The 20,176-nt window shown below is 32.7% G+C and overlaps 1 protein-coding gene across 1 annotated transcript; it reads right to left on the bottom strand.

Annotated features, from left to right (window-relative positions):
• Positions 1 to 10,598: 10,598 nt before the first annotated feature.
• On the bottom strand, positions 10,599 to 19,660 carry LOC141693752 (uncharacterized). The gene is made up of 6 exons (XM_074498914.1): positions 19,361 to 19,660; positions 19,227 to 19,254; positions 13,330 to 13,557; positions 12,475 to 12,538; positions 12,342 to 12,401; positions 10,599 to 10,868 (listed from the first exon to the last, which is right to left on the bottom strand). The coding sequence occupies exons 1-6, from the start codon at positions 19,468 to 19,470 to the stop codon at positions 10,813 to 10,815; spliced, it is 546 nt and encodes a 181-aa protein (XP_074355015.1). The 5' UTR covers positions 19,471 to 19,660; the 3' UTR covers positions 10,599 to 10,812.
• Positions 19,661 to 20,176: the final 516 nt, after the last annotated feature.

Genomic DNA, 20,176 nt, shown 5'->3' with positions numbered 1-20,176 from the left:
TTATAGCTCTTAATAGGTCTTTAAATTTAGTACGACGAGTCTGGTGTGAAGACTTCTAACTAAAGTCCGGGCTATTTTTATATGTTATATCTCTATCTTCACTTTCTGGAAATGAATGCGTCCAGTCAACATGCAGTTCCTTATTTTTGATTTTGATATGAATACATGTATAATATCTTAACCTCTATGATGTTATGTTGATGTTGCACTTTTTTTCTTTTCAGACTTGTGAGCATCCTTACATTGTCGATCCTTCTCTCAAACACCTGATAACTAAAGATCTTCACAACTCCTGGAAAGTTTTGCTTACTTTCCTGTTTGGTTTTCGTTGTTAGTATTGTCGGTACCAAGTCAAATTTTTTGTACAGACACTAGTAGAATAGATGGATGGATATGTATAGTGTGTAGTATTTGATGTTTGGATTAGAAAAATCTGGTGTACCAGATGTTTGAATATTGGTTGTTAGATTTATAGATAACTGATATTATGCAGCAATTGGTTTTGGTAGTTCATTGGTTTAGAAAATTTTTGGTATCTATATTTTTAAAGTGTGCATTAATAAAATAGGTACAAACATCATTATAGTGGAAATGATGTCTGTCAGAGCCTAATACATCAGATTTAGCTGAACATTGACATCAGTAATACCGATTAAAATCGATGTTAAATACTACAACAAAAAAATCTTAAAACAGAAAACCGATGTTATTAAGCTTTATAGACATCGGTTTGTCACTAATAGATATCGGTTTGAAATAAATAAATGATGTCAAAATTTTTGTTTACATCGGTTTATCTTGAAAACCGTTGTTACTGGTATTAGTAACATCAGTTTAATGGGTAAATGGAAATATTTTGCTTATATCATATGTGCTTAAATTGATAAAAATATCATATTATGATAATATACGAAGATTAGATATGCATTAGAAATTTAAAATCTTTAAAAACTGATGTTATATGTCTTCTTTAACATCAGTTTAAAACCGATGTTAAATGGAGGGTCTTTAACATCACCCACGAAGACATCGGATTTTTTTGTTCATAGACATCGGTTTTTAGCCGATGTCTATTCTACTTTTTATAGTAGTGCATGTGCATTTCATGTGTCTTATTGGCTCTGAATCTTCTAAGGAAGGCTCCTCTGAATTTCTTCCAGGAGTGAATGCTTCTTGATGGGACCCTGCTGAACCATCTTTGAGCCCCCCCTTTGAGGGTCGAGGCGAAGAAACTGGATTTGGTTAAGTCGTTGTAGTAATATATCTGAGCTATCTGTTCGAAGTAGTTGAGGTGCTCTTCCGGATCCCCCAATCCATCGAAAGAGTCGAAGTTGTAATGCTTGAGATTTTTCTGTCGAGGGATGGCTTCTAGGGAGTGGCTGAAGGGCATGAGGGTCTCCCCAACTTCCAACCCGGAATCTTTCTCCATTTTTCTTTGGAGCTCATAAATCATGTCTTTAAGATCCTTCTGGCCCTCCTCTTCGTTGTCAGAAATGAGCTCGGGGGTAGGGCCCCTCTGAGTTCTTTCGCCTTTTGTTTTAGCTAGGAGCCTCTCCTCCTCCAACTGCATTCTTTTCTGAATTTTTTGCTCCAGCTTTGCCTCTTCTTCCTTTCTTATATGTTCTCTGATTTCTTCCAACTTTTTCTTTCTGGTTGCTTCTGTCTCTTTCTTACTGGGCTCTTTTTGATTCTTTTTTGCCTTAGTTCCGATTCGGTCGAAGACAGACCTCCTGGATTGCTGAGAATCCCCGGACTCTTCTTGTTCATCATATTGTTCATATTCTATTTGAGCCCGGGCTTGTTCGTCTCTGTAGAGCCTGATTGCTTCAGCAAGTTCATGGCTTGTTAAGTTTGCCATATGCTCCTCTGTAACTGGAACATTGGTGTACTTATACTGATTGAGCTCTATGACATTTCTGGCATCCCGGGGTGTTACTAGCCTTTCCAAGACCGGGGTGTGCTGTGTCGATGGTTGCTCCTGGAGAGTCTCTCGATCTCCCCCAGGTTCATGAGCCTGAGAGTGGTCCTGATCCTGGACCTGGGTACTGGCGGAGAGCCTACCGACTGTACTTTTTTCTGGTCTTGCCATTACCACAATTGTACAAACAACTGACCAAGATTTGAGGCTACAGATGTGGGTCTAAGGTTGCTTTTTTGAAGATTACAAAAAATTTCCAGAATAACAGCAAACAAACTTTCTGGGCTTTGCTAACAATAACACTAAACAAGAACAGCAGGCTCTAGGACACAAAGAAAATGTGCAAGCTAAAGTAGTTCTGGGTTTTAAAATTATCAAGACTATTAAACCCCAGGCTTCAAGACTATCGAGATTATCAAACCCTAAACAATCAAAATTTAATAAACAAGAGCGGGCTGACACAAACATTTCCTATTGCAACGAGCTCACACAAACGTGGCTAAAATGAACATTCATATTCAAGAAAGGGTATGGTTGCTTGTGTTCTTACAGGCTTAAGATGTGGACTCTCTTAAGAGTTTGTTGATGAAGGTGAATCCAGGGGCACCGAGACCCAAAGATGGAGCACCCCTCCTTCAAGCGCCAAATGATAACTCCGGTGAGCGGGCGGCTCCGTCCGACGCTGTTCTTGGACCTTCTGGGTATAAATGAGGTGTAGCTGCTGGTTGGGCGCCTGCAAAACAACACCGGAAGGGGGGTTTGACTCCCACGACGCCTCCGGTGTAAGAATAAGAACAGGGTTCTGGAGAAGATGAAGATGTATATATGTAATGGAAAGGTTGTTGTGTGTGTATGGATATGAGAGAGAGAGTGAGTGTGCAAGAGTGTGGATATTTTCTAACCCCTAAACCCTTCAGCCTTGGGGGTATATATAGCCCAAAGGTAGGGTTTAGGGGTTGTTACCTCTAAATCAGGGCCGTTGGATCTTGGGAGCAGAGAACGCCTGGCTTGGGTGGATTACTTACACCTGTCCAGGGGAGGACCACCTCCAGGGTGTCCTAACGGCCTTCTGAAACGCGTCGTGCTTGTCTGGTGTGTTGGTTGTTGATAGCTGTCACAGTCACGTACCCACGTACCCTTCCTTGGCGGGTTGCGGGATGTGCATGTGTTTGCTGGGACCCCCCTCATGGCGGTCTCAGCCCTGATCCGGATCCGGGTAGGCAGGTGGTCCGGGTCCCGGGTTGGATCCGGATCCTGGTCATGGGATGGACCCGGGCCTGACCTCTCCATTTGATTGTTCTGGGAGAGGGGGGTCTCGATCCATCGATTGAGCCTGATATCCTTTAGGTTCAGGTTGAGTCCTAGCCGGCTCTCTTATACCCTATCACTCATGTTTTACTTTAGGACTAACTTTGAGTTTTTTTAAGATGCTCGGTCAATTGTCTTTTATATATAACGCTCTGTATTAGGGGTGCACATAGGTCAGGTTAGCTGGGTTAGAGTTATTTTAGCAACCCGACCCAATTAAATCGGTTTGAAAATTCACAACCCAACCCATAAAAAATAAAAATGCAACCCAACCTTACTATTTATTCATCGGTTTGGTTCGGTTTGGTTTGGGTTGAACCGTTTGTTAAAAGTTATTTACAATAAATAATTCATAAAAAATATATTTATGATATGAGACTACTTGTGGAGACATTCATTTTATGTGTCATTCAAGAACATTTTTTTAGATATCTTTCGTGATACATATTATTACTCTACGATAAACTCTTAGGTTTATTTGTAGTAAAATATGTTTTATATACAAAAAAGTATAAAGGATCTCTAATGGTGTATGAAAAATAAATGATATAATTAACTATAATTGATATGTAACAAATTTAGTTTGTTGAACAACATATTAATACAAGAAGTATAGAATAGAAATATACATAGTATATATTTATACGAATAAATTAAAATTTTGGGTTGGGTTGAGTTGGTTAAAAATAATTTAAAACCCATACCCAACCCATTAAAGTCGGGTTGACATATTTTTAACCCAACCTAACATCAGGTTATAACGATTCGGTTTAATCAGCCGAAAATAGGGTTGGGTTGGATCGGTTTGATCGGTTTTGTCAACCCGTGTGCAGCCTTACTCTATACTATTAGATAGTCATTACCCGCTATTCAAATCCACTTATACTCCATACTCTTATTACTCAAATTCCCTTACACCGCATCCCAGTAGCGAAAAGAGTTAGCATAACATCGTATCATTATCACCCCTTCTTAAATTTGCACATTAATGTTAATTCACTAAAGTCCCGGATTAACTAATTGAGCTACCAAGAATAGGTCAATTGATTTTAAGATTTAATTAGTTTTAAATATAATTTTCAAATGATATGTTAAATAATTAGTATATTTACTGATTGAATTGTTTTGTGGAGCTACAGATACACAAAAAATCGGGACCCGAAAATCTACCTCGATCCGATCCGGTTAAAACCCAGTCAAGTTCGGTCCGGTCAAAACCCGGCCCGGGCTAAGTGCCACAACGGACCCTATATTTTAAAGCAAAACCCGGCCCAACCCGGTTAAAAGCACGGGCTTCGGCCCGACACGGTCTTTGGCCCGATCCGATTAAAAACTCGAAAAAATCCAGATAAAATTTGATTATTCAAATATATTATATATATATATATGAATTTATATTTACTATAAATATAAATAATACATTAAAAACATATATATTTAAATATTCATAATTAATAATATTATTTATATATACTTTACTGCTGGATTAATGAAAGAAAATATAGTAAGTACACTGTATATATTTTGATAACATTGATAAAACATACTCCCTCCGTCCCTCTCAAATGTTTACATTTGAGTTGTGTACGGAGTTTAAAAAAAATGATAAGTAGGGGAATTTTTTTTAAAAAGTGAGTAAAGTAGTGAGACGGATAAATATTATATGTATAAAGTGAGTATAGTAAAGAGAAGTAGTGGATGTAGTTATATTAAAAATTATAAAATTTTTACTATTTTTGAAATGTAAACAATTGGAAGAGACATCTCAAAAAGAAAAGTGTAAATAAATGGGAGGGACGGAAGAGGAAGTATTATTTTATAAACATGTTTATTTTTCGCTGAATGGGTATAGTAAAGAGAAGTAGTGGATGTAGTTATATTAAAAATTATAAAATTTTTACCATTTTTGAAAAATTTTGAAATGTAAACAATTGGAAGAGACATCTCAAAAAGAAAAGTGTAAATAAATGGGAGGGACGGAAGAGGAAGTATTATTTTATAAACATGTTTATTTTTCGCCGAATTCAAATGTTTATAATAAAGTAATGTTTTCAAAAAATATTTCATGCAAGCTAATATATTTTTACGATGATCTAGTTGCTAACATATATTGTCTGCAGAATCTCTAATAAAACCGATCTGATTTAAATAAATAAAAAATCTGGTCCGGCCCGGAAAAAATATCCAATAAGGTCCATTTCGAGGGTTCAAACAGGCTCTGATATTTTCGGAAAGTCTGGCGATCCGGTCAAAGTCAAATTCAGAAAAACCTGTGCGTCTCTATGTGGAGCACAGCAGATACGCATACAATTCAATGAACAGAATATGGCTGTAAAACTACAGACATTTCACCTCGGATCTTTTATGTGCTTTCTCGGAAAAAGTTTTACACACATCTCCATGGAGTATCTTGTTTAGTCCCAAATTCCAAGGAGTATGTTTTACTTGCACCCACAATTCATCCCGTGTTAACTTTCGGTCTCATTCTATCCGGTGTTAATTTTGTGAGACATACTAGTTATCAAAAATACAAGTTATATTTAGTAAAAATAATTATTTTTTACTTAACTAAAATTTTAAACAAATTTTATAGTATTTTTTCTAAAAAAAACTAACATTTCAATTTGTATGTAAAAAATAAAAAATAATTACAATGAGGCAGTCGACCTTATTTCTCTCTCAAAAAAACTAACACATAATACATGAATATACAATTAAGAAAAATATCAGAATCCCCAAATTCGTTATAAAAACATTCTCAAATCCCGAGCCAAACATTCCAAAATAGCCCAATATTATAGACTCTTACTGAAATAGTTTATGAAATGTAGTATATATTAACTAGTTTATATCTCTATGGAAATAATGATGAAGTGTATAAAAATATAAAATGAAATGACAATGCAAATAATGCGGTCAACAAATATGGTGACCCATGACCTACCGGTACAGTTTGTTAGTGTTATTGTCACTTGTCATGTACCCTACTAATTGTGCAATTTAAATGAACATTGGGTGTTCATGTTAATCTTCTCAAAATAAAAAATAAATAGGTGTTCATGTTAATCTTCATTTGGCCCTATAATGTTAAAATAAGCATGATGGGATATATGATTCGGGATTCTGGGTACACATATCACATGATTCGTGTAAAAATCGAGAATATTTATGTGGCCCCAAAAATTGATCCTCGTTAATTTATTAAGTTATTTTTGTGAAAAAAAGACCAGTGTTCGTTATATAACATCAAAAACATGCAAAATCGGAAATTAAAAAACTGTTCTTAAGGTTGCTCTTATAATGTGTATGAGGTTAGGAATCATATTGAAATATTAAAATATATTTTTAAAAAAATTAAGTTAATTAGGATATATTTATAAATTTATACCTAAATATAAGTATACTCTTATATCTAATGATTATCACAAGAAATCTCACATTCTACAGAATTATATATCGAATATGGGTCATATTTGTACTATTCTATCCATATCACATTTTGACTAAACATCCTATTTAATTAAATTAATATTCTTCAACAAAAAATGATTTATTAGTTTACAAAAAACATAATGCTTGCACTTGCACAAGAGTTCTATCTTCTCACCATCTCTAATTAAATATTTTTAAATGTTAACTTTGTTCAACTAAACCTTTTGATAAGAATGGTCTGATATCAGTGAAAATAAAATTTTGTGTTAGGTGCTGGTTCTCATAAGCTAACAACTGATAAATTATTCGTTCGTAAAATGAATTTATGAGAAAATTAAATTTTAAATTTGAGGAATGAAATGATATCCTGTATTTGTATTCATATCCTCTACTTGTTCAAATTTTATAAGTTATTACCTTTATATATCTCTAGTCTTTCGAATAGGGATTGCTTACCCCGAGAATGATCTCGGCAGACATATTGAGGTTAAAAGAAAACAAGTGTAGCATATGGATATTTTTGTAAATACAGGAATTGTGTTTATATTTACAGATTTGCATTTAAAATATTATATTATAACCTCCTGAGAAAAGTCTCAGACCCAGTTTTCTCTTTTAAATATTAATGTGAAATGTATCTTTTGATAACTTTTCTTCTCATGAAATAGATCGCCTATATTTATATGCTGTAATAAATTAAAATACGATAAATATTATATTATATCATTCGAGATAAATTTTGAAAACGAATTTGAAATAAAACGGGCCAGTCCGGGAGCATATTGGGGTGTAGGTGTATTTAAACGCATGATTAAGGGTTGTTTGAAGTTTGAACAACTTCATTCAGGCTCATCCCAAGTTGTTGTTACGCATAAGACACAACTACTACCAATTTTTCAGGTTTGTTCGAAATTTTCATCATTTCTGAGACGAACCAAAACACTTTCGCATCTCATTCATTTAGGACTTGGAGACGTCTTGCATGGAAAAAAATCTAGAAAATTCAATATTATACTTGTGCACCGACGGGTCTTTTGTTTGGTCAAAAATAAAATATATAAATACAAAACTTAACAAAAGGAAAGTAATTAATGAAACGAATAGTTGGTTAGGCTGAGGCAAGCTAAAAATAAGGTAGCAGTAGTAGTTATTTGTAATGGAATAATATACTTGCATAACTTTGTGACATTAACTGTTAGGAGGTGTACGAAGCTTAACTGCATTTCGTCACCCTGCGATCTCTATGCGTCACATCACAACTGTTAATATCTCAAACTACTCCAAATCATCTCAATTCTGATGTGGCTGCCCCACACCTAAAAATTAGTTTAGTTAATTATTACTCCTTCAGTCCCAACCATTTTTCAGATTTTCCTTTTTCGGGTGTTCCATCTAATTTTTTATATTGGTAAGATAAACTATGAGTAAACTGATCCACCGTGTAATTGGTAAATAGGGGGCAGGTGGGATGGTGAAATGTAGGGTTTTGACAAATGGGGGGGGGGGGCAATCCTCTTAAAAGATTGTGTTAACATGAGATAGGTTCTTTCACATGGTATTGAATTTATTGGAAGACTTGGGCATCAGTTAAGAATAAGATCCCCATTATATTATATATGTGCAATACTACTTACCAAAGTTGGGCTAATTCAACACCTGTACTCTCCCCTCTTCTTTTCACACAACCATGTCAAACAGAGCTGCTGCTAGCTGCATCAACCTTTATTTTTTGGCATATTCTAGCAATCACATTTATCACTTGTTCCCACAGCAATGCACCACGCACACATCTTCTTTTAAATATATCGGTCCGCAATTTCGTCACCTATTAAATCTCAACTGCTAAAATATTTGAATTCGACTCAATTATATTATAAAAATTATACAAAACATTCAGATTTATATCATCAATTACTTTAGATGAAAATAAAAATGTGTAAAGATGGAATTAGGAAATTATTATTCTCAGAGCAAAATATCCCTATTTCAATCATTTGAAGAGCGGTTTACTGTGAATACATGGACGGTGTTACATTTTCACTCTTTGTTTGCTCGGAAACAAAAAAAATGGCGAATGTAATGTCAAAATCGGCACCGGCCAATGTCCCAGTACAGAAGGTGCCGTAGTGTCACAATCAGGAAAATGAATGACTAAATTGATTACATCCATCCAATCCAATCCACCAGTGATATAAAGACGGTCATCATATATATCTCTGTCTAATTCTGGACACAATAATGATTATCCCATATCCAAACGTTTGGCATTAACATTAGTTGCTTCAAACACAATCTTACGATGAACCTATCAACCTACTATACACATTCTGTAAGCATCACTTGGTATGTTTAGTGCATTATCAACTAATTATAGCAAAACTGTTTAATTTATGTTACAATCTTTAGCTGATGCTCAATTCAAACTGTTTTTTGCTAGATGAGATTAAGAGTAATAATTGGCAAAATATATGTATATGATTATATGAATTACTACTACTACTTTGTTGGTGATGAGTACACCACTGAGTCTCCAATTTCTAAAATGGTGTGTGAAATGAATACAAATGTACAGGGTTAGTGCACTGTCTTTGTCAGTTCACTACAAATGAAGATATCTTTCATCTTTTTTCGTAATTATTAGTTTTCTTGGTGCAATGTTGATCAACTATTTTATTTTTGTTTGGAACAAGACCCGAATGACAACCAAAGAAATCATTAAACACACAGAGTCTTGAATCTTGATGTAACTTTAATGTCGAGTGACCCACGTTTCAATAATTGGACAGCAACTTCAAAATTTGTAATGGTGCAAGTTTGGGCCACATGAAAGGACAGGTTGAATGATGGTCTATGATTGTAGTGGTCTAGGCAACAATTCTTCTTCGTGTACCATTATTTTACATTCATTTCAACGCTCGCTTACCTATTTTACTTTATTTTTATTTTAGATTTTACCAATGGCCTGTCACATGAATTGTTGCTACAAATGAGGATGGGGAACAAAAATAAAGAGTTTGAGGATGAAATCAGTATATAAATAATGTTATATTAAGAGGATGGGTTATTATGAATCAAAATTACTATTTTAGATATTAACATTGAAATTTTTATTCTCATTAACAGATTTTATCAAAAATGAATCAGAGGCAGCTGCGGAAAATAATTTCACTTTACCAATTTTTAACCGGGGAGCATTTAAATATAATTAGTTGTATTCTATTTCAAATACTTCCGCTTGGGCTCTTTACTTTTCACTCAAATATTTGTGATTATTACTAATATTAAAATTGTGACCAACAATTAATGTTAAAATTGTGACCGCGGACCATGTTACGTGCACATGTCAAACTAATATAAACTTCTTACTTGATTTATATATAAATATTTTATTACGATGACATGTTATATGTTAAAATTGTTATTCTTCCACGTGTTAAACTAAAATAAACTTCTTATTTAATTTATAAATAAATAATTTATTATGGTGTTTAAAACTGAGAGAAATAAATGGCAAAAAAAATAAAGTTGTGAGGATTTTCATTTTTGTATGTTATAAATCCGGATTATTATTATGGAATGAGATGAAAAGAATAAGATTAGCAAAATTGCAGAATACAAACTAATTATAAATTTAGCTCGTTGCCGGAATTCTAGAAAGAAAAATAACCCCATCTTCAAGGATTTATTGAAAGTTCATATAATTTAACAGACCGGTAGGATGATGTCTAATATTTTATTAGAAGTTTTTTGTTAGAATTTTAATGCTAGAAAATTATTTTGAAGGTACATTCAAAAGTACTTAAAAATTTGTTAATTTTCTTGAAGCTCTGGAAGTCAGCTTGTCAAAATTTCATTACTCTCTGATTAAAACTAATAAACATTTTCTCTCTTTTTAGGCTATACCTAATACCTGTAACAAGTTATGTGAAAGAGAAATAAATTTCAGTGCAACAGTTGTCAAATTTCATTAAGCAAACTATACAGCAGATATTGACACAATTCGGCTGTAAACAACTTATATACAGAAATGGCTTATGATAAAATAATTGTGTAGTTCGGATATATGCTGCGAGAGCAAGCAGACCACACTTTTCTCCTCTTTTTCTTTCTTGATAAAAAGAATGTCTGAGGCGTTTTCTAGGACGAGTGTTATATTATGTTTCGAATGTTTCTCCAGCCATGTAGTTTTTTCGTACCATCCGTCTGTAATCTGCAACAAAAGTTACATCCCTTAATTTAGATGAGTAACATATAAGCCAGCAGCATTCATACAAAAAAAATGTTTAGAAAGTTATATAAGCTTTAGTTAATAGTTATATTATCGTATACAGGTTCATGTGTTGTGTGTGTGTCTCTGTCAACAAATTTGATGGAAAACTTTAACAAGCTGGCCGGATTAGGTTTAGAAAAGACATGTGCCCACAGGGTTCGTGTAGAAATCTTAGTTGGCTGGCCAAAATGGCATCCTATTCTTAACTATGACAGATTCATGTGAGAAGATACAAAATCTACAACTACAAATTTTCAGTACTGGTCCGCGTAACTATGCTTAAAACACTTCAAGAAAAATTTATGTTGCCCATCAAGTAGACAAGGCGACAGGATCCATCAAAATTGACATACAGGGAAATGACTGGTCTATCCTTTGTATGTACTCCTTGGTATGCGATAAATGTGCTATAAAAGCTAGCAGTGACTATTACACAGTATGTAATATAAACATACAGTATGCAGTGCTATAAAAATCACCGATTTCGACGATTATTCGGCCTGTTAATCGTTAATCGGCAGGTCACCAATTGAATTCTTCAAAATCAGCTGGAAAAACTTTTTCTGAAGAATCGGGTCATATTCGAACAGATCCATGAAGAAAGATAAGTTGATATTGATCGGATCACAGCAAGCATGTGGAAGAAAGATGATGGCAGACAGATTTGGAAAAAGTGAGAGATGAGACATGAACAGGGGACAGGAGGCTCGTAGATGAGTAATAATTTAGGGCATGTACGTATTTGAATGATTTGGGCCATTTAAATACAAGCCCACGAACTATTATTTTCCTGCCCAATCTTGTCTAATTGGTATTAAACATTAATACGGGCTTACTAATATATTATGTATATTATTAATATAAAATTAAATATTAAATATAATCCGATTTTTACTCCGACTAATCCTTCCAATTACTCCCCGATTTACCGATTAATCCCTAATCGGTACCTCTACCGATTAGTACCGATTTCCGATTTTACAACCATGACAAGTATGTAATATAATATTTTATTAATCAAATAAGACTGAGAAAAATATTTCACACTTCAAAATAATATATATTTGTAAAAAGAAACACCATGTTCTGTAATTTACAAAAAAAACATTGTATTCTGCATTAGAACAACAGCCATCCTATACTGCAGCAGAGTGAATAAATGAGTCGTCGATTAAATACACATCCAAGGCCAACATTACTTTTAACTTCTTAGTTTTAAATTATAATAAATTTATAATATTCCTAATCCTTTATATGTAGATACACCATAAAGAGTGCATACGACACTGAAGTACATGTCAAATAATAAAACTCGCATTTCTTTAATTGTGACAAATCACTGAATATTTTAAGGCCGGTCTAGATTCTTAAACCTATACACTTGTGTTACAGCTATAATACGCATTGACATACCTTCTTGGTTGTTCCAAAGTGAGGCAGCTGAGCTGTTAAGAGGACTATCAATATTGGGCTCTGCAAGAGAAATTACAAGATTTAAAGAGCTAGCTTAGAAGGTTTTGAAATTTTTTGTATTCATGCCACAAACCTCCTAATAGACTTTGAATGGACAAAAGAATGGTCCTACAATCATAAGCTGATGACCACTTGTCCTGCAAAGAAAAACTTAATGTTAGCTTCCCCTTCACTTGATGGTTTATCATTGTTTTTATGCAGTCTTTCAGCGGGAAAGATACAATAATATTACAAAGATGATTCATTACCTGGGAGTTCCCTTAACTCGTGAGTCATCAATTACAGTACAAGTTCAGTTTTAAAAGTTATTTTTTCTAAAACTAATAAAGGAAACAAACGTAGTAAAATTAACTTATGTTGGCTTATATGGACTGCTATGGCCAAGATACATACTGACTAAAGCACTTAAAAGGTCATAAGACATAACTCATTTATGTCCAACAAAGAGTCGGTGCCGTGGTTGAGGTCTTGACTTCTCTAAGGGAGGTCAAGAGTTCGACTCCTGGCGTGTGCGTGTGTTAAACTATATATATATATATATATATATATATATATATAAAATACAACTCATTTATGGCCTGTTTGAGACTTTAAATAAATGGTACAAGTACATTCATTTGGGGTTTATAGATACACAGGTCATTACTTTAAAGGGCCAAATGGTCATTTAGCCAAATAAAAATCTAGAAATAGTAATTCCATGAAACAAACATGGAGTAAGGTTATGACGTTATGTTTGTTCAGTGGAGTTGTAAGCTCCTAATATGACCTATATGTTTTTTTAATCTAAGTCACTTTTTAATTCATGACTGCAAATTGAAAAATAATATACTCCTCCACGTTTGATTTATGGGGAAAAAACAGAGCCAAGACTTGTCCCATGCTCTACTTGTGCTACTCAATTATGGCTGACAAACAAGATCAATACCTGGAGGATGTCTAGGCAGATATTCCCGTACTGGTCAACATTTGGATGAAAGCACATTGTTTCAAACTTCACTTGGGGAGGCTTGAAAGGATATTCAATGGGAAATCGCAAAGAAAGCTTGTAAGATAAACCCTCATATATAGTTCCTCTACCACCTTCAATAGTACCAATCCAAGTAAAGATGCTCTCCCCTTCAGGGAAAGCAGATACTCCAACATCACTGCTCATCTGTAAGTAATAAAATAGTTTTCAGTTCCCTACCAAAAAACTTTTAGAAAAGCGCCAATAACAAAATAGATATAGTGCTGACAGAACTTAAATATCAAAGGATAAATGTGGATAGAAAATCAGAAAAAAAACGATTGGCGAAAACCAAAAAGCAACTACTAGACATCATGTAAGAATTAAAAATTATTGATTATGATATTGTTCATATAAAGAAATAATTCAAACTTCAGTAAACTATCATGTAAAGTAGGAGCTTCTATATAGGAAGTACAATATTAACTTAAAAGTAGAACAAAACAAGACTATCATGCAGGAACCTACAAATACATAGTCTGCCTTAGTTACAAGCTACTAAGGGAAATAAACCGAGTAAAAAACTGAGCTGTATATGTAAAGCACGAGGCAATCTAAATTTAGAACATTGTTAAATATTTCAAAACAGTCAAGAAGGGATACTAAAGAAAGTTCGATCTACGTTTTTTTAATATAAGCAACGATAATCGTTCAGAATTCCCATCCAGTCACTTGTACCCCCAACTAAGGGATCAACTGCTAAGTGCTCACAACCGTATTTGTTACATCAACATCCGATTCTTATTTATTTCATGTATCAGATGCCTAAGACGGGGTAAAGATATGTTTTGTATCAAAAAAGTTCTTTAGCATACTTCTATTTATTAAGGAGTTAACTCTCGTCGGACACTTGTAGAACTTTAGGTATTAAAACAGATACATCAATGCCAGTTATTTTAAGATCCCTCGACTTTCTTAACATCAAAAGAAATATCTTATTGCAGTAGCATTGTTTTACGACCACTTCCCAGATTCTAACACGCTTGGGAGATCTTTATATTAAGACAAATACTACATCTATCTCTTTTTACCCAAATTTTATAGACATCATTACCAGATCTCCATTTGTAGTCTGCAGAGAGGGCTCATTTTTCTCTTTTCATGCACAACAGGTTTACAGAAAGATAACATAATGAAAGTTGAAAAGTCAAGAGATGGATAAAAGAGGTCCATAAACTTCTCCAAAACAAAGAATACAAGGTTACACGTGGAGACCCTTGTACATTATTTCCGCTAATAGATGGCATTTTGATAAAAAATTAACATCAGCTACAACATTAGCCTTGGCCCGCGAACGTTATATAAGCAGGGAAAGGCTAATGTTGTAGCTAATTCCGGAAATTATTTATAAAATTTACAAATCTGAGAAAAAATCTTTAATTGAGAAACTCAAGTAGGTCATAAAACATACACATGGATGACAACTTTGTCTAAAACAAAACAAAACACATACACTTTTCTAATAAAATTTCACAACACATAATATAAAAACAACTTGAAACGACAATGTTTAGATCACAGAAACACACAATTAGTCATGCGGCCTACGTGTATGATATCTCCAAATAATATAAAACCATACAAAAGTATAAAAAAAATTGTTATTTTATTTCCATCTTAGGTACCAAAAAATTGTGTAACACAATATGACACATTTAAAGAACAGTTTCTTGTGATAATCAATGCTTATTTCACTACCATAAACCAAATCATGAGAAAAGCTGATTATCAATACTATATATAATAATACATGAAACATTAAAGTTTGGTTGGTCGGTACGGTACATGTTGCTTTTACATAATTACTCTTAATTAACTAATTAACTTTTTCAACTAAAATACATTCCCTTTCACTATTTCCCCAACTAAAACACCTCACTTTCAAAAAATATCACATTCCCTCTGTTTTTTAATATATGACGTTTGACTTTTTAGCACATATGTTAGGAGGATTGACCACATAGTTAAAATTATATTTTTCAAAAAATAAATTGTGAATAAAAGTTTCGATCTAGTATTTTTATTCAAAAAAAGATTTTTTTTAATATAACAGTTCTAGCTATGTGGTCAAACTTCCTAAACATGTGTGCCACAAAGTCAAACGTCGCATATTAAGAAATAGAGGGAGTGATTACTACAATTAATCAGTTACCTATTCTATTTTTTCTAACAAAACCCCCTCCTTTTCCATTATAACAATTCCATTAATGAAATAGAGTCAAAATAATATAGTAAAATTATAATTACTAATAATCAACTAATTATTTTTTTAACTAAAACACATTTTCTTTTTGTATTTTATAATTAAAAAACCCCCATTTCTAAAAGCATCACGAACATATACATGTATATATTTTAATTATTATCAAATCATATCATTTAAATTATAAACCAACAAATTTCATATCTTAAAATTTTCAATTATGATTAAATTAAATAAAAAACATACAATATTAAAGAAAATCCGTGCATTGCACGGGTTATAAACCAGTAAATATTAATGATAAATTGATTATAAATATTAATGATTTATTTCTAAAATAATTCTTGATATAAAAACGGAAACAACATGCATAATTGAAAAACATACCAAAGTACACAAAAATAGTTACATGACTAGCTAGTTTGTACAAATTCCTTAGTCATTTGGACATAATACAAATCTTTCTTTTTCAACGAACACACTTCAATTTTTTTGTACAATAATCAGATGCCTTGTACAAATTAAGAAACAAAAATACAGCCCGAACTCCCGAAGTAAAGAAGACATGACTCTAGATTGTTGCGCCTGAAAAGTTAGTTTCCTAATGAGGCAAAGCTTGTTGCAGGACAGAATTGTAGAAAAATCGATTTATTAAGTAAGATCTATAATAAGAGAACAAGCGATGAATTATATGATTCCTAAGAATAATTAATCAATATTATTCCTAAGAAAGTGTACAATCAAAACTAAGTAATAATGTGGGGATTACAATGCGTATATAATAAACTAGTTTACTAAGCCGCGCTTCGCCGCGGCCTTCTAAAATAATGAACCTGACTTTTTTCTTTTTTGTATTTCTTATCTGATCTTTGTCATTATGAAATTATGAATAATAAATAAATATAATAAATCAAAAAGTTTAAAAAACTGTTCTCTCGTTAAACATATTTACTCAAATAAGTCGCTCTCTTTTTATTCACAAATATAATATCATAAAATTATATTATTTATTAGTCAATAATTAATGTGATATTTTTTTCTATTTAATAATATAAAATTTTGAGAAAATTACGAAAATATATATGAGAAGCGCCACCTCACCACCGTCATCTTCTACTTTACTATAATATATATAATATATAATATAACGATATAACGATTTCAAAAAAATATTGAGAAAACATATTTATAAATACTTATCTTTGTAATATTTCATAGGCTAAAAATTAAAATTAAAATTTCAAGAAAATATAATATAGTAAGTTGATCTTAAGAAAAAGAGGAGAAATGGTAATAAAAAGGAAAATTAGAAAAATATGAATATGGTTAGTTGATTTAAAGAGAAAGTAAAAGTTTAAGGAGAATATTATGATGACAAAGTTGATTTTAAAAATTTTAATTAATGGAAGATGTTGTATAAATTTTAGGAGAATATTATGGATGAAAATATTTATAAATATCCGTTTTTGTAATATTTCATAGGCTAAAAAATAGAATATAGTATGTTGATTTTAGGAAAAAGAGGAGAAATTGTAGTAAAAATCTTAATGAAAGATTTTATAGAAATTTTAGGAGAATATTATGAACGATTATAATATATTTAGGAGAATATATGGTAATTGTAGTTTTTAATATTTATTGACTCAAAAAATTGAGAAAATTAGAATGAGAAGATTTGAGGGGCGCCACCTATACGCATTCGTCTTCTCCTTTATATAAGTATATAGATTGATTGATGATTAAAACTCTAACAAATAACCTAATGGACTAAGACCTGTTACAATTGCGCTTTATTATAAATATAATCTTCTTATTTAATATACTACTAGCCCCACATATAAAATATAGAGATAAATACTTTACTTATCTCTACACTAAATAAATATAAACTAATTAATAACATATATATTAATTCTTTATTCTCGTTTCTCATCATTCTCCCCTAAAGAAAACTCAACCACCAGTTTTGTAAAAATCATGAATCGCGCAAGGATTAGATGGAACCAAGATGAACTTCATGCTCTTCTGGAAAAATGGTTGAGGTGCAAAGAACTGTCAAGCAAGCGAAGGTAGCTTCAGCAAGTACTCCGGAATGATGAAATCGATATGCTCAACAATAATAGCAACTACTTGCTTTTCTTGAACAAGCGAAACTTGCTCCACACATCCTCCATCACGAACATCTTCAATATATGTTCCATGCAACTCGAAGAATCTAACACGATCACATTATTCCCGTTCAACTGATTTTCCATATTTGTATCTTCAACTTACTCAACTTCCCTTGTCCCTTTGACCTTTTTCTCATTCTCTAAATGCATAAGACGTTCTACTTGAGATTTGAGAGTCTCGATAGTCCTCTTTACATTATCTACTGCTTGGTTTACTTCCTCTTGTGCATGTTTACCCTTTTCTTTACTCAACTCAATTTTGTACCTCTTTTCCAATCTCTTAAGTTCATCACATTGATTATGTAACTCCTTTAACGTAAGATTATACTGAAGTAGCCAACGTTCACGATGACAAACATAGACTTTGTAGTAAAACTCACCACGTTCACACTCAAGAAAATAGATATTCTTTTTTACACTCTCAATTTCAGATTTGATGTGCCTAGACATGGTTCAGGGCATTACACAAATGCAAAATTTCCGAAAATGAGGGGCTGAACTATCAAAAATCAGAAGTTATAGGGGCTGGAATGTCAAAAATCAGAAACTCCGGGGGTTAGACGGTAAAATTATGGAAGAACAAGGACTGCTATGAAAGTTTTCGCAAAAATCAGGGACTGTTTTGTAATTTCTGAAAGCTTCAGGGGCAGAATTTGTAATTTCAGAAAACTTTAGGGACTGCTTCGCAATTTTCAGAAATTTTAGGGTACCCAACTGTATTTTGATCGAAAATATAGAGAAAAGAATTAGGGTTACCACTTTTTTTAACAGAAGCAACCTCCAGGCCCTTCACTAGCCTCTACTGCCTTATTTAACTCTTTTCCTTCTCCCCTTTTGATGAGCTATTCTCGGATAAACAGTAACTTCGGATGAACAGTAACTCACCTCCAGAAATGAACAATTACTCCGGCAGACGGCAATGAACAGTTTAAAGTTTGTGTCCTGTTACTAGATTTTGTCTTCCTAAATTGATTTAAATAGTCAATGAAAGAAGTACCATAAGAAAAACAAAATTGTCCCAAAAACCAAACCGAACGTAACTGACTTCCTTTTATATTCTATTTACCCCGACTACATGAACAATTGAGCATAAATCATTTCTGTTATAATTTTTTAAAAAAAAGACAAGTTACATATCTATCCTATACCTTTCAAGGAACTAAACTAGAGGGGCTCACCTGACTCCATTCAAATACCAAACACATTATAATTGTAATTCATTTATATTTTTTCGAAACATGTCAGAACCAATCAGAAACTTACATTACTACAACGTTTAATAACCAATTGCAATCACTGTATAATTACGCCATTCTAATTAAGTAAAATATTTACGAAATCTCAAAACCGAAACATTTTACACGAAAACAAATAAACACAGAAAAATTAAACAAACACTCGTGTATATATAAATTAAAATACATACATACATACATACATACCATAAGAGACATGAGCTCCTTTTGTAACCTACACAAATTCAAAACCACAATAAATAAATAAATAAATAAATAAATCAACAAAAAATATAAAAAAAAAGAAGCAAAATTAGGGTGAAATATATATGTAAGTATACCTTTGAGTAACGGAATTGGTATCGATCGAATTGATCGGAGCTTTGCCTTGTTTGGATGGAGATTGTTGATGACGACGGTGTTGATCGTCTCTGTCGTTACGAACCTCCATAATTTCTCCGATTTTATCGTGGCGATTATGTTTGTTTGTGTTTTAATTTTTATTGTGTTTGGTGAAGGACAAATGACAGCAGAGAATGAGAGTACTGTTAAATGTATATAATAATTGTGGGATGTTTGATTGTAATTATTGATATTGATGATTGTGATTTGAGTTGAGATAGATAATGTATGCGTGTGTGTATAGGAGTGACAGATACGGAGAATAATAAGTGAGAGCATCTCCAAGGATTGCGCTTATGCGCCCTGTATGACAAAACTTGACAACCTCTTAACAACTTTCTAAATTAGCAAAAAATCATAAAAAATATCTAAATTGTATATTACTCACCCCATTTTTATATTGAACTAAATATAAAGTTAATATAGAGGAACCACATGGACAACCTTTAAAGTTACTTAACTATTGGAGCAAAATTTTAATAAATGTTGTCAAGAGTGACATGGATGTGAGAGACAATTAAAAAATAATATCTTTAATGATTTGTTATGATTTGAAAACTCTGTTAGCAACCTCTATTGGAGATGTTCCCTCTCTAAAACTGAATTATACTTGTGTTTGATGAGATTAGGTTTCACTAGGGTACCTGACTTTAGGGGTGAGCATCGGTCGGTTTGGACGATTTGGAGGGTCCAAACCGAAATTCCGCACACCTTCAATATGCCTTCCTGGGACCATAAAAGACTTTTGCGGTAAT

This window comes from Apium graveolens, chromosome 10, assembly GCF_009905375.1.
Source record: "Apium graveolens cultivar Ventura chromosome 10, ASM990537v1, whole genome shotgun sequence".
Taxonomy (NCBI): domain Eukaryota; kingdom Viridiplantae; phylum Streptophyta; class Magnoliopsida; order Apiales; family Apiaceae; genus Apium; species Apium graveolens.
This window is presented reverse-complemented; position numbering and strand designations above follow the sequence as displayed.